The sequence below is a fragment of the Lissotriton helveticus genome, chromosome 8 (genome assembly GCF_964261635.1).
Source record: "Lissotriton helveticus chromosome 8, aLisHel1.1, whole genome shotgun sequence".
Classification (NCBI taxonomy): domain Eukaryota; kingdom Metazoa; phylum Chordata; class Amphibia; order Caudata; family Salamandridae; genus Lissotriton; species Lissotriton helveticus.
Window position 1 is genome coordinate 355,053,917 of NC_136069.1, and position 15,607 is coordinate 355,069,523.

Genomic DNA, 15,607 nt, shown 5'->3' on the forward strand with positions numbered 1-15,607 from the left:
ACGTCTCTTTATTTTCTTGCATACTATTGGTGTGCCCTGAATGGTTTTGTGGCCATCATGGATCCAGGGATGTAGTACATTTCTGTCTCATTCCTAGCAGACCAACCCTCACAAAGCATCCACAGTTAGAAAAACATGAACTTAGTGGGTTGATTAGGAAACATGCAACCATCTGCTTGAACGATATGTGTGGATCGCTCTTTTCTACAGTGCATTCTGGGACTTCTTTAAAGATAAACATTTGTGCCTGTGAATAAATGTTGTGCTTGAGCTTTTAACAAAGTTGTTGTGTAGAGATCAGGTCTCCTTCTATCCCAAAATCATTTGTTTCTACTCCTCCATTGCATTGCAGAGTGACCCTGCTGGTTTCTGATTGGCAGCTATGGATATCTGAGGGTGGTTAGTCCTTTACATCTTGTGCCTTGCTGTGGCGCTTTGAGGATAAATCAGAGGGGTGGCTCCTCCGCTAAAGTGGAGGAGCATCGCCCCACTGCTCTCAGAGCAGGAAAAATCAAATGATAATAAAGTTGTTATTATCAATTTATTTTTCGTAGGTTTGGGCTGGATTAGGGAGGGATGGGCTGGTGGCACAGGGTGGGAGTGGTTTGCACACCCCAAGTGCGCATGACGGTTTGGTGGTGCCCACACCCCCATTTCGTGTGTGTCAACCCGGGCTGAGACAGTTTCCCAGGCACACACACAGACAGTTTTTTAGCTTATCGCCACCACCCCCAAATACTTCACAGGTCTTTGACAGACCATTTATGCATTAACAAGGCTTTGTTGTTTTTTCACCCCTTCATCTCCAATCTGCCTATTGCTGGAGGAATTAGCCCCCTCACGCCAAAATCATTAGTACCCCCCCCCCCCCCCCGAAATGTGTCTCTCGGTGTGCCTCTGGTGAGATTTTTATGAGGTATACAGTATATTGGCCTTCTGATAGAGCCTTGTTTCTGTTCGTGAGTATGGTCACGTCTCTCTTGTGTTGTTTGGACAGAGGCCTACTGTTGGACTTGTCTCTTTTTGCAGGGTCATCCCTGAACCTTTTGCCTTCCTCCTGTATTTTTTCTGACCTATTGTTGGCTGTTTTATGACTCTGGGCACTTTACCACTGCTAATCAGTGCTGAAGTGCATATGCTCCCTATGGTAAATTGATGTGTGGATTAGTGATTCCATGATTGGCTGGTTTGGTTTACTTGTAAGACCCTAGTACAGTGCACTGAGTGTGCCCTTGGCTTGTAAATCAAATGCTGCAGGTGGGCTTGCAGCACTGGTTGTGCCACCCACAGAAGCAGCCTGTAAAGTGTGTCTCAGGTCTGCCATTGCAGAGCCTGTTTGCAGTCTGGTACTGCCATATTGACTGGGCAAGTGCACCCACTTGCCAGTCCCTAAACCTTTGCCTTTCTGCATATTACTCACCCCTATGAAATGCCCAAGGGCAGGGTGAATTGTAGGTAAAAGGTAGGACATGCCCTGATGTGTGTGGCATGTCCTGATAGTGAATTACAGCCATTTTTGTTTTCACTATTGCAAGGCTACCTGTTCCCCATAGGCCAGAATGGGCAGTTTGATTATAACATCTTATGATCCTAACTGACTCAGGGAACTAGGTAGAAATTCGAGTTTAGTATGCCTTAACCCAGAATGCTAAAATACATCTTTTAGTGAAGTTGGTTTTAACATTCTGTGTTTGAAAATACCACTTTTAGAAAGTAGGTAGTTTATTGCCTAACTATCCAAGCCTGCCTCTGCTAGGTTGTGTATTCCTTGTCTGGAGTTTGAGTGACAGGGGCTGGGGGATTCCAGGAGACAGGAGACAGGGTGAGTCGGCACAGGGCTGAAAAGAGCTATCTGCATGTAGATGGGTGCGAGGAGTTGCACCTGGGATCTGAATAGGGCTGGGTCTGCCTTCCACAATGCTGGTTCCACCTCTTGTGGTGTGTCTGATGTCCCTGGCCCACACTGTCAAAGGGAAGAAGGAGTCTTGTCAACAAAGTGCTCCAGGACTGCACAGAACTGGTTTGGACTGGGTACAGGACCCTCTGCCTTCAGAGGACAAATGATTTGCTAATATAAATATGGGGACCCAGACCCCAGAATTTTAGATCACTTTTGGGAAACAAGAAGAACCTTTGCTGAGGAGAGGAACCAGAAAATCTGAAGAGGAGACTATTCATAAGCTGATTGTTGTTTGGGGGATTGGCCTGCAGTGGTTGCCTTACTGCCAAAGAAAGGAGAAAGGGTTTTGTGCTACTTTCAAATCAACTTGTAAAGTATCTCCAAGGGCTTCAGATAGAGCTTGACTTCTGCTGAAGTCTCAGGGACAACAGATTTCACCAACCAGCTCCCCCACCTTCCCTTGCTGGGAATTGGAGTGCCTGCTATTGAGCTGGGCCTTGTGGGAGACTGAGTGTCGCTGGGAGCTGGAAGCGTGACTGAAGACAAAGAAGCGTGTCACCGTGGCAGCCGTTGTCGTTGTATCACCAGAGAAGAGTGTCGTCGTTGCAGCAGATGCCGTCACATCCCCGGAGAAGCATGTTGCAGGGCATGTCGCGGCTCAGAAGAATCGTTGAGTAGCCGCACGGCCGTAGGGGAAGTGCACGCATCGTTGTCGCATCAAGAAGAAGATGCCATTTTGTTTCATTGTACCGGATCTTTTTCGCATCACGACGCTGCTGGTCGCATCGCCACGGAAGCACAGTAAGAAACCGACACATCACCTCCCCACGCGAAGAACCAATGCATCCCTACGCAGGAATAGGGACCCGATGCATCACCGTTCTTGCGTGTAAGGAACCAACGCATCACCTTCCCTGCAACACTTTTGTTGTATAGCGTTACGCATCCAAAGGTACATTGAACTTAAAGTGTCGCATTTTACATCTAAAGAGAACTAAGCTATTTCTACCATTTTTGAAGTACAGTATTGTGGACTTTTGTCGTTTGTGGTCTTGTGTTAAGTCTATATAAAAATACTTATTTTTATACTACAACTTGTGTAGTGTCCATCTGTAGTGTTGTCACAGGGTTACTGTATGTATTCACAAATGCTTTACACACTGCCTCTGAGATAAGCCTGTCTGCTCGTGCCAAGCTACCAAGGGGGTGAACAGGGGTCATTTTAGGAGTGCACCCCCTTACCCTGACTAGACGCAAGGGTCCCTATTTGATCAAAGGTACCTACATCTGCCAACTAGAGACTCCCAAATCTAACACCTACCTATTTTGCGAGTCTGATATTCTATGAGTCGTTCTGAGTGTTGAGATGGGTGGCTTCTTCAATGGCGATATTTGTATGACTCGGTTCTCACGGGAAGCCTGCTTACTGATTTTATTCTTGCAATTTTACGAGGGCCTCTGAAATTGAATTTTTTTTTATTTGATTCATTTAGCGGGAAGAAGTATACTTACCTTAAGTTCTTTCCCCTACTCTCCACAAAATGTTACATCCTATTAGGGAAGTTGGGAAATTTCTTGACTATAGTCCTATTGTATTTACTGAATGCGAAGCAGCCATGATAACAAACGTCAGTTTTGAAACTGAAGGTCCTTTGCGCCGCCATGCATTACTTTTTTAATTTGGGAAAAAAGTGACGTACCGGCAGCACAAGAGGCTTGTAAATAAGCCCCTGAGATTCATAATTCGTGACAGCGTTGGTTCATGAGTGCTACATTTTAGCTGTCAAGTGACATGATAATAGTTTAAAAAAATTAGTATGACTTTTTTAAAATTAAAAGAAAAAAGACAATTTGCAGCAAAATGTCCATGTAAAGCAGCAACATATAATAATCCCCAAACTTTTTTTGCTGCCACCATTGCAGAAAGAAGTGTTAGCAAGCTAGTGTTTCTACAGACACGGACAATGAGATCGGAACTAGCAGCGGCTCTTGTCTCGAATGGACCACAAGGTAAGGACGATTGCCATTTATTTGTACAAATTGATACGCGTCATTAATCCAAACTCTTTCCACAGCAACAGTAAAGAAAAGTAGGCACATGTTGATGAATGAAAGTTAGCCCCTTTATCCTCCGACACTCAATCTGGGCACTTATTTTGCGCAACGGGCAACATGCTTCTTGTAAGAATAGCAGAGACTTCTTCTGGATAAGATCCTTTGTTAAAAGATCAGTAAAACTTTACAGTTTTTGGGTTAAATCCGTACACTCATTACTATTACCAGAATCCTAATAATAATTATACCAAGTCTGAACAATTACTTTCCTATAAAATACTTTACTTTATGTCCGTGTTACCAATAGGTTCTGATGTAATAACCTTTTATAAGTGAGTAGTGACTGTTTACCCTGCTAGCTTAGGGCGTCTTTTCTTTCCCCTGCATCCTCCCACGTGGGAGGAAGGAGTACTGTCAGCTGTGGGTCGCAGACCTCCAACTTAGTGCAGACAGACTGTACGCACTGGTGTCTGCTTCCCACTTGTATGCCTCACACACAGACAACAGACTGCATAGGCTGGAAGTGAACAGTCAGGCTACGCCCACTCCTGACAGTGTTTTGGGTGGCACAGCAGTCTAGTCTCTTCACCAAGGAATGAAGACAACCTGCCCACATTAGAACTTCACCCCCCCCCCATAGCTTCAAGTAAGCCCATAGAAAAATAAAAAGGGGCCTTTCATTGCATGGGCTCTGCTGCCCTGAGGCCACATCAGGCAGGTCAGAGAGCCCAAATATGTTTTTTATAATGGACCTTAATGTTCTCTTTAATGAACAATGTCTGCACTTTACTGCAGCGCTGCCATATATCCACGTAACCATCGCCAGTGTATCTCTGCAGGACTGCCATGCTTTGAATGGCCATTACCAGCACTACTGTACAAGTGTACTATACGTTCAATGGATGCGTTTCAGCACTCATCTGCTCAGCTCAACTGTCCTACTTAAAATAGGACAGTACCAATAATTCTTTCCAGGAAGCAGAAAAGCTTTGATCAAACAATGGCCAATAACCCCACATTGTTGGTACTTGAAAGGATCACAGGTCCAGGAATAGTGCAAACCCATAACTATTTCATGTCAAAGTTTAGAGGGGAGAAGAAGAGGATGTGCTTGGTACAGAACTCCTATTTTTAAAGTCTAACAGCCTCAGTGGTTTATTCAGATGTTCATTCCACTGATACACTAGATCACACTTAGGTGTGGGCTTCTCTTAAGCACTGATCATCCTCGGGATCTTCTCCACTGAGTTAAGTAACAAACACAGCCATGAAAGAGAGTAAACACACTTTACTCCTGTATTGCTGCTTTGCTTCTGTCCTTTGGGATGTTTTTTCTTTCACCACTACAAGGTGTTCATGCCACAGCTCTTGTCCTTCGTTCATTCTTGGACCTGTTTAGAGGTTGTTAGATCCGGATGAGAAGCTACTCATAGGATCTGCAGGAAAAAAGAAAATTATTTTAGCACTTTATTATAGGCTGTAAATAATCTGTTGCTAGCAAAAGTAGGCCTGGTGAATATTAAAATATGAATGAGAAATCACTTTAATTATTGAACCAATGAATGGGTAGAAAGGAAAGCTAGATCTTGGCTTGACTGCAGCCACTTAGTAGGAATAGAGAGACAACCATTTGCTTTCTAAATTACAGTTGCTGGGGAGACACTTAACATTTACTGCGTTATTTTATTCTATATTGAGTTCTAAAATGCACAAGTGACTATCTGGCAGAGAGGAGTTTCTATCTTGCATAATGATGGTAACTACGTTAGGCAAGGAAAAGTAGTGTCCTTAGTGTTAGTAGCTGCACTATCCACTGTGATATTGGTGAGCATTCAAACTCACTAAGGGGCATATTATCAAGGGATTTATCTCAGCTTTTTTGGCTTTAAAAGCCAAGAAAGCGGAGATAAAATTATCTCCCTATCAGCAACAGGGTGCTAACACGCAAATTTGCATGTTAGCACCCTTTTTCTCTACGCTTCCCCTTGCATCTCTAAGAGAAAAATAATAGGAGAAATGTTGTTAAGTGACATTTCTCCTATTATCAAGGATTTCGCTAACCCTGTTAGTGATAAAAAAAAAGCAGCGCTAACCGCAGTTAGCACTGCTGTTTTTACACCTGGTATTTTCCTGAGTTAGCCATGATATCCTATGGAAGGTGGATATCATGGCTAAGTGTGTGAGCCCCTATCATCAAGCTAACGCCAAACTTCGAGAGATTATCATTGGTTTTCCAGCGATAATCTCTCATTTGGCAGTTAGTGCGAGGATTTTTATCACTTCTGAGATAAACCTTGCTAATAGTAAGTTATCTCTGCGATAATTTCCGGCGATGCTTAGCGTTAAAAAATTAGTTGCTAAGCATCGTTAGCGATAAATATCGCTAGTCGTTGGTAATATGCCCCTTAGAGATTCTGATGAAGGAAGAGAAAGCCACCTTGTCTACTCTTGATATGCATTACAGTTTATTTAAAGCGGTGGGAAAAATGGTCCCGTGGGAAACACGAGTCGGGATCATAGGCACAGACATACATGTATGTTAATCCTTCTTATTTTATTCCCTGCAAGTCCAATTAGCAGGCACCTTGATGGTCAAAACCATCTCCAGTGGTATCATCCAGAGTTCTACACTGCCAATAACATTCTTCAATAGCTACACAAGTCCAATGGTGAAGGTAATCCGAACCCAATACAAGCAGACGGATGACAGTCTGAGAGATGAGAAATTTGAATAAAGCACATTTGGATAATCTGTGCTTGAACCTCATAAAGAGAAAGATATTGACAAGTGGGGCCACTACAGGAAACAGAGGGCCATTCCCATTCCTATAGGAGTTGGTAATTTACCTCTCAACTATACATTTAGTAGACACCTTGAATTTTGGTTTCACTCATAGTTCTCCTTTAATCCCCAGTTCATTGGTCACACACATACCTACTATCAATCGAGGAGGCTGAGGTGGATCCTTCCAATCACCACATTGAATTTACGAGGACTGTGGTGCTGCCTCAGTTGGAATAGTGCAACAGATTCTATGATGGTCCCCAAACAAAACAATAGAGGAAGAAACAGACTAAATCATCCCAGCCTTTAAAGAGCTGCTTTCCAATAACTTTGACAATAAAACGCAAAGGTTCTTAAGACAATCATTAATCCACTGAAACGCATCGCCCAGAATATACCTTTGGATGGTATTGGGCCCACAACCTCTGAACACCTTGAGCCTATTCCTGCAGAACCATCCATGACTGACAGCTTTCAAAAGATCCCTAAGGTGGATCATCTCTTTAAAGAAGCCTTCTTTTTCCATCTATATCGCAACAGGACCACCCCTTTCTGCCTTCCTTAAGGAACAGTAGCCATCATAAACCGGATTCAGTATCTTCCAACTCACAGTGCTGATGGCTTCTGAAGAAATCCATAAGTTATACCATGAAAGTGCTGAGAAATGGCCTAATGGCAAAACATAAGCACTGTACAAATCAATTAAAGAAGCACATAAAGAAATGACGATATTTATTAGTTGGATTAATTTTCGCCATGGCTAGGAGTGATTTTCTCTGCTAGGAGAAGTGAATGGCTGGAACTTAGTCATTGGCTTAGTGCACCAGTGCGTCAACTGCATGAATTTTTGTTTTACCTCATGAGCACGAGGGTCGAAACCAGCCAGGTCCATTCAGCCTTTCATCTTCTAGGAATCAATAAAACGAGTAACAATAACGATTGGTTAACCAGCATCAAGATAGCTCCCAAGTTAAATGTGCGCTTTTCCAATCCACTACAGGGCCTATTTATGAGAATTACACACAGTGAAGCGCAGCAAGTTACAGCAGGCACCCTTGCACCATGGTGCAAGGGTGCCTGCGCTGCATGCAGGATTTCTTTTGGGCATGAAGAGGCACCTCCCTGCACAAAAACAATCCTGAGAGGCATGTTCCTCAAAGAGGAAGTAACACGGCGAAATAAAGATATTTCTCCTTGTTACGCCTCACCTGAGAAGGTGTATCTTTTTGGAGCATTCCCAGATCTACCAGGTTTGGTAAATCTGGGATGCGTCAAAAACCATGGGAGTTGCAGGCGAACATCCACACATCGCCCATGTAACGTATTCCCAGGGAAGAGTAAGGCAACGCAGCAATTTGCTCTGCGTTGCCTTATTCCAGGGTTAAAAAGCCACCCAGGGCCATAAATCAGATGCAAGGTTTTTGTCGCTCCTACACTATGTTGTGTGGTGCAAGAGCAACTCAAAGCGGCTCATAAATAGGCCCCTATATTTTCTATGTTTTTCTGCTTTTGAGGGTTCTTTACATGGTTTACCTGCTCGGAGCAACACATGATGCTTGCTACTGACAGTGCATTATATCCATGTATTGTATCAGTAAGGTTAGAGCACAATATTGTCCTGCCCTCCTATTTTGGCAATCACATTTGTGAGATTAATTTACTTCCTGTCCATTTCTACAGGCTCTGTCAAGTTTTGGAGCATTTTCAACGGGGGACATCTCATAGCAAGCTTCACACCGGTATGTATAGCAATAATGTTGTTTAAGGTGGGTATTGTCCTTCCATTGTCCTTATGTTGTATGCTGCCACTGTATTTCCAGTGATATCATCAGGTTCTCTCTCAGGATCTTTAGGGAGCCAGTATGGATCTGGCAGAGGCTTCCAGAAATCTAAGCAAGTTTCATCACATGCCTGGTGGGGCACTAATACTAACCCCTGAACGACCTATTATGTGTAGATACTATGAGCTAAAGTTTATTTTTTCATGCAATGCAGTACAGCAGCCCAAATTGCTGCACTGCACTGTGTGAAAGGTAGAGAGTACAACAGCCCCATATCTACTATATGTGGTACTTTTCTATGTCCCTGTACGCTGTTGCGCGTTTTGCTGCCTTGCTCCACACTCACACCCCTGCACCATAGTCCAAGAATTGGTATGTGATGTCTAGAATAGGTTTTGTACTCAAAGAGTTCCCTTTCAGTGCAAAATTCTATGCTTAGTCATACTTTAAAAGTTTTCCAAGTTTGGATTTGTGCCCTACAGTACTATACACAGGTACAGGTGAAAATATTTTGAGATCAAAAACTTTTTATCCACTATGCTACGCGTGCCTTGAGGAGGTGCACATTTTGGTAGAAAGCTTTCTCTCGTTTTTAGAAGATAGGGATTTGCATCAAAAACCGTGGATGGTAGCGTTGGAACACCATGTTCCACGAAAGGGATGCCCCCTTGATGTAAAGTAGCATACAGCTTCTAGTTTAGCACAAGAAAGTAAAACGAACTTCTACACTTTTCACCACTTTGGTGACACAAATGTGGAGCAAAGTGTTAGTAAATCTGCCATTAGTGTCTGCTGCTACTAAACATTTCTCTCTTTATGCACCAGACTACCTAAAGTATTCTTTACCTACTTTACAACATGGATTTCCTAGATTTAATTTTAAGATGGGGCAGCATAGCCCTACTCTTTCATCCGTGTTGGCAATGTTGTATGCCTGCTAAAATCCTGCAAAGGTTTGGGGTTGAGAGAGAGTAGTGGTTGTAGCTTATGTTCTAAAATGGAACGCGGGTCAATGTTGTATATTTCCAATCCATGCATAAAACACCAAAACTAAACCCACAAGCCCAGATCTAGGCCAATATTAGTCTGGCCACTAACATGAAGAAGGAAGCATTTTCAGGGTAGCTGTCTTATAAATGGAGGTTAACTGCTCTATAAGATCTTATGGTCTGAGAATAAGTTACTTTGGTCTCAGTGCCTCATTCCTGCTAGCAGTGCAGACTCCATTTTTGTTTTTTTAAATATATTTGTATTGTTTTTTCATTTATAAAAACAGCAATTGGCACATTATACATTAGTGTTCAGTAGTATCAACCTTGCTACATCATATACACTTTTTAGCAGTTACAACGTCACAATTGCTTCTATAGTGGGTATTACTGTGTGGTGGCGCCCAGGAGTTGCGCATGAGAAGACACGTAGTATGCATCAGATACATCTGGACTACCTTTGTTCTATTGTGTGATAAGGTGCACAGTCAAAATATCGATTCCTAAATATCGACTTACATTAATATCGAGTTTAAAATATCGAAGGTGAAGAATATCGAGGTCAAGAATATCATTGGACAGAATATCAACCCTAATGTAAGTAATATCGAAGTTAGTAATATCGATATCAATTATATCGATGTTACTAATTTCGATGTTACTAATATCGATATTTGTTCATTGTTATGTATGTTGGTATGTATTTTATTATGTATTTTATATGTATGTGTTATATGTTTTTTTAAAGTATTTTATTTGTTTTAAATTATATGTGTATTATTTTTTGTATATTAAAAATGTTATTTTTAAATTAATTTTATGTTTTAGTATTGGAGCGGGTTGTGGGTTTATAGGGGAATAGGGTGGGAAGTAATTTAATTATAGTAAATTAATTATTAATTTTTTGTAATTGTAATTTAATTTTAATAATTTTTTGCGTTTAAGTTCTGTAGTGGGTTGTGGGTTTATAGGGGAATTGGGTGGGAAGTAATTTAATTGTAATTAAGTAATTATTTATATTTTATTGGTATTGATAATTTTTTTATTTCTAATTAATTATTAATTGGTAAATAATTATTTTAATTGCTAACTAATTTTTTTAATTGGTAATTAAGGGTTGTAATTGGTAATTACATTTTGTAATTGGCAATTAATTTTTTTAATTGGTAATTAAGGTTTTTAATTGGAAATTACATTTTTTAATTAGCAATTAATTTTTTTAATTGGTAATTAAGGTTTTTAATTGGAAATTACGTTTTTTAATTCACAATTAACTTTTTTAATTGGTAATTCATTTTTTACAATTGGTCATTGATATTTTTAATTGGAAATTTATTTTATTATTGGTAAATACTTTTTCATAAAAAAATGTTTTTTTATTCAAAAATAAATGTATTGTTTACCATTTTTTAATTGTTAATCAATTTTTAACTATCAATATGTTTTTGGTTTTGAAAAATATTTTAGTGTTCAATATTTATTATTTGGTAATTTATATTTATTAATTCATATTTTGGGGTATTTAATGTTAATTTAGTGTTAATTATTTCAATTTTAAATATGTTTTGAGTAATTATAAATGGGTATTTAGTTATTTAAAAATTAAATTTTTTAATATTTTATTTACAACAATTATTTATAAGTATGTTATATTTAACTTCTACGCTATCCAATGCTTTCCCTACTGTTGCACTCTCTGGAGTTGGAATATTACATTTTACCCCTACACTATCCAACGCTTTCCCTACTGTTGCACTCTCTGGAGTGGGAATAGTAATTTTACCCCTACGCTATCCAACGCTTTCCCTACTGTTGCACTCTCTGGAGTGGGAATAGTAATTTTTACCCCTACGCTATCCAACGCTTTCCCTACTGTTGCACTCTCTGAGTTGGAATAGTACATTTTACCCCTACGCTATCCAACGCTTTCCCTACTGTTGCACTCTCTGGAGTGGGAATAGTAATTTTTACCCCTACGCTATCCAACGCTTTCCCTACTGTTGCACTCTCTGGAGTTGGAATAGTAATTTTTACCCCTACGCTATCCAACGCTTTCCCTACTGATGCACTCTCTGGAGTTGGAATAGTAACTTTTACCCCTACGCTATCCAATGTTTTCCCTACTTTTGCACTCTCTGGAGTGGGAATAGTAATGTTTACCCCTACGCTATCTAACGCTTTCCCTACTGTTGCACTCTCTGGAGTTGGAATAGTAATTTTTACCCCTTCGCTATCTAACGCTTTCCCTACTGTTGCACTCTCTGGAGTTGGAATGGTAATTTTTACCCCAACGCTAACCAATGTTTTCCCTACTGTTGCACTCTCTGGAGTGGTAATAGTAATTTTTACCCCTACGCTATCCAACGCTTTCCCTACTGTTGCACCCTACTGGAGTTGGAATAGTAATTTTTACCCCTACGCTATCCAACGCTTTCCCTACTGTTGCACTCTCTGGAGTTGGAATAGTAATTTTTAGCCCTACGCTATCCAATGTTTTCTCTACTGTTGCACTCTCTGGAGTGGGAATAGTAATTTTTACCCCTACGCTATCCAACGCTTTCCCTACTGTTGCACTCTCTGGAGTTGGAATAGTAATTTTTACCCCTACGCTATCCAACGCTTTCCCTACTGTTGCACTCTCTAGAGTTGGAATAGTAATTTCTACCCCTATGCTATCCAATGTTTTCCCTACTGTTGCACTCTCTGGAGTTGGAATAGTAATTTTTACCTCTACGCTATTCAACGGTTTCTCTACTGTTGCACTCTCTGGAGTGGGAATGGTAATTCTAAGTTCTATGCTATCCAACATTTTTATTACTGTATTTTTTTTACTTATGGATTTTGAATAGTATTTTTATTTATTTAGTTATTTCGTTTTTTTGTATAAACGTAGATAATGTAGTGGGGGGCGCTAGAGGGCGCCGAGCAAGATGGCCGCACGTATGTGAGGCTCCGCCAGATCGGGACGAAATCCTTCTAATATCCTGTACTTCCTACCCTGATTGCTGACCTGGAGCTGTGGGCTTGTGTGAGTGGACCGAGGTGCACACACTGGCGTAGGTTTCTGCTGTTTTTGCCGGTTCTAACACCGTGACGGGAGCTGGGGCCTGATCGCCGATCCCCGACAACGCGGTGTCTGGGCGGAGCTCCCCAACCAGCGGCCTAGCGGAGGAGCTGCGGAGCGGCCGCAGAGGACGACTGCAGCGGCGGGTGGAACTAGCGGTCCCCGCGACGTGATCTACACGACGTGCAACAAACACCGGACCACGCTTGGGCTGGGACCGGTCTCTACCGGCTGCGGTGAGTGCGGCTGTGGCGGGGGCGGCCCGGGGCTGCGGAGGTGGTGCTGGGCCGCACAGGGCCGCTCCGTGCGCGCCGCGGCTGGTGGGGGCGGGGACCGCTTGAGTGAGCTAGCGGGCCGAGAGTCGTTGAGCGTGGACGGGTTGCTGCTGGAGTCTACCCGGTGCCTGAGATCTGGACCACGACTGTCGGGTCTCCATACTACCGGCGTACTGTTGAACATGGGTGCCGGGGCTCCCTGCCCGTAACAGTGAACACGTGGAAAGCGATAGTGGCTATACGAACTACACGACTCGGTATTCCTTTACTTTATCGCTTTGAGGATCTGTGTGACCTAGACTGACTGAACCTGTGTTTATTTGAGAAAGTGTCAGCTTGAGACAATAACGGATATTTTCTGATTGCGCGCCACGCTGGTTCTGAGGCCTACGCGGACGCTGGGGCCTGACGAAGAGTGCCTGTTACCACTGCTAGCTCTGAGAACTGGGGTGCCGAACCACACTGTTGACCCTGCTTCCCTGGGGTGTTGGGGCGCCGAAACCCGGGGGGGACAGAGAACTGCTACACCAGTACTATGGGCAGACCGGAGCGCAATCAGCCCAAATTAACATTTGACGCAAAAAAATCCAACATGTCGGCCTCACAGCCGCCACCGGACTCCGAAACTGCTGGGGCGACAGGTGGGACACCGAACTTAGAGATCGTGCTAGTGGCTATGCAAAAAACTTTGCAATCTATAGAAGGCACCATGGAAGCAGTCAATCTTAGACTAGATCATATGGCCACGCAGTTCGACAGGCAGAACGAAAGAATGACAAACGTGGAACAGCGGGTGTCGGCAACTGAAGACGGATTGACCACCGTGACTACGAAAGTCTTTAACATGGAACGTATTTTGGTGGTAATCCAGGCGAAGAACGAAGAGTTAGAAGGGAGGTCGAGGCGCAACAACATCCGCGTCACGGGCCTGCCTGAAACCACAAATGTAGGACGCATGGAGGAATTCATGGAACGCCTGATCATTGAGATCTTCGGAGAGGAACAATTTTTGAAGGTATTCATTGTGGAAAGAGCACATCGCTCCTTAGGTCAACGGCCAGCGACCGGGGCCCCACCACGCCCCATTATAGCCCGTATATTAAATTATAAAGACAGGGATGTGATCCTGCGACTGGCGCGCGAGAAAGGAGTCATAGAATACCAGGGCAACAAGCTTAAATTTTTCCCTGATTTTACGGAAGCGGTGCAGACAGCGAGGAAGGAGTTTAATGCAGTGAAGCAACTTCTTAGGGCTGAGGATATACCGTATGCTATGTTGTACCCAGCGCGCCTCCGCATCGGAGCCCAATCTGAAAATAAAATATTCACCTCCCCTAAGGCGGCGATGGATTTTGCAAAGAAACAGAAAAAAAGAAAACGCGACGCAAATGCAGCACAAGACAGAGAAGACGATGAACAGGGAGACGCTGCATGAGTGTGTGCTTGTAGACGATATTTACACTGCTTCTGGCTGCCTCTGGGGGGGAGAAAAAAAAAACACAAAGTACCTCACTAAAACTCACATCCAGCTATAAACTGCTATGAGTTGAAATAGTTTTTTTGGGGAAACTTAAATGTTTGAACGCTATGACATTCCCGGCGAAGAGCGGGGCCCATTGGAGTTCCTTCTGCGGCGTGGCTGCCACGTGCGGTCTAGGATTTTGGCTGTGTAATAGCTGGGAATGTCTACTGACTCATTTGAGTACTTTCCTGAATTGTGAGAATCCTGAACTGCGGATGCACGATAGGTTCCTAATACATGCAAACTGTGCGCTCACGGACATGAGAATATGAAACCAACAACGAAGACTCTGGGGCCGGGGGAGGGTTGCCATATTAACTTGTTGGTTGTGCATTACTGATATGGTTTACGCTATACCGCAGCAACGGGACGGCAAGGGCGGAGGGCGAGATTGTTACCCCGATCTTCTCCCGCTTACCTTACAAGTGGGAGTTTGGCACCTCTGCACCCCCAAGTATGGGAGTTCCCCACAAACTGTTTGATGAACTGTTCCTAGTTGGGTGGTTGGGGGGATGGGGATGGCTTTGGCATGTTTTGGGAGCTGAAGTGGGTGGGGGGGTGGGTTGTTGCTAAGGGGTTCAGGTCTGGCTCGAGATGTTCTGACATGGTGGGAGGATGTGGGAGGCGGGCGTGGGGAGTCGACTCACCAGGATGATTGCTTGCATTTGGTGTTGGGTAATTGCAGCGGTATGTACCGGGATTTCTTTTTCAAGCAAGAATGTCCAGCTCTGGGGGAGTCCACACTGTCTAGATGCTACAGGATATTGGGTGGGTGGATGTGATGGCTGAGGGTGGTACTGTTAACTGGATTACTTGGAATGTGCGGGGACTGAACCGCCCCCAGAAAACTAGACAGATGCTGGCCTTTCTTAACAAACACGGTGCACAGGTAGTCTTTCTACAGGAGACACATCTTCAGGGTAAGGCGGTGGAGGCTGTGGCTAAGCAATGGGCCAGTACCAGAGTTGCGACTACATATTCATCGTATGCCCGTGGAGTCATGATATTAATTAAACGAAATGTACAGTTTGTCACTATACATGAGGAAATTGACAAGGAAGGTAGATTTATCATACTGCATGGGAAGCTATGTGGCACACTAGTAACGATGGTTAACGTTTATGGTCCGAATATCGACGACCCAGAATTCTATATAGCGCTTTGGAATAAGGTATATGCTCTGCCACCCTCGGCGGTCGTATGTGGGGGAGACTGGAATGTAACACTAGATGGAGT

General features: G+C 43.1%; 1 protein-coding gene across 1 annotated transcript in view; it reads left to right on the plus strand.

Moving 5' to 3' along the window:
* Nucleotides 1-15,607, plus strand: part of LOC144771636 (cilia- and flagella-associated protein 337-like) — a 556,113-nt gene that overhangs the window by 438,414 nt on the left and 102,092 nt on the right. Inside the window, exons 23-24 of the mRNA XM_078656000.1 lie at nucleotides 3,824-3,910; nucleotides 8,421-8,479. Coding sequence (XP_078512126.1) covers nucleotides 3,824-3,910; nucleotides 8,421-8,479 — 146 coding nt within the window. The remainder of the gene's footprint in view (nucleotides 1-3,823; nucleotides 3,911-8,420; nucleotides 8,480-15,607) is intronic.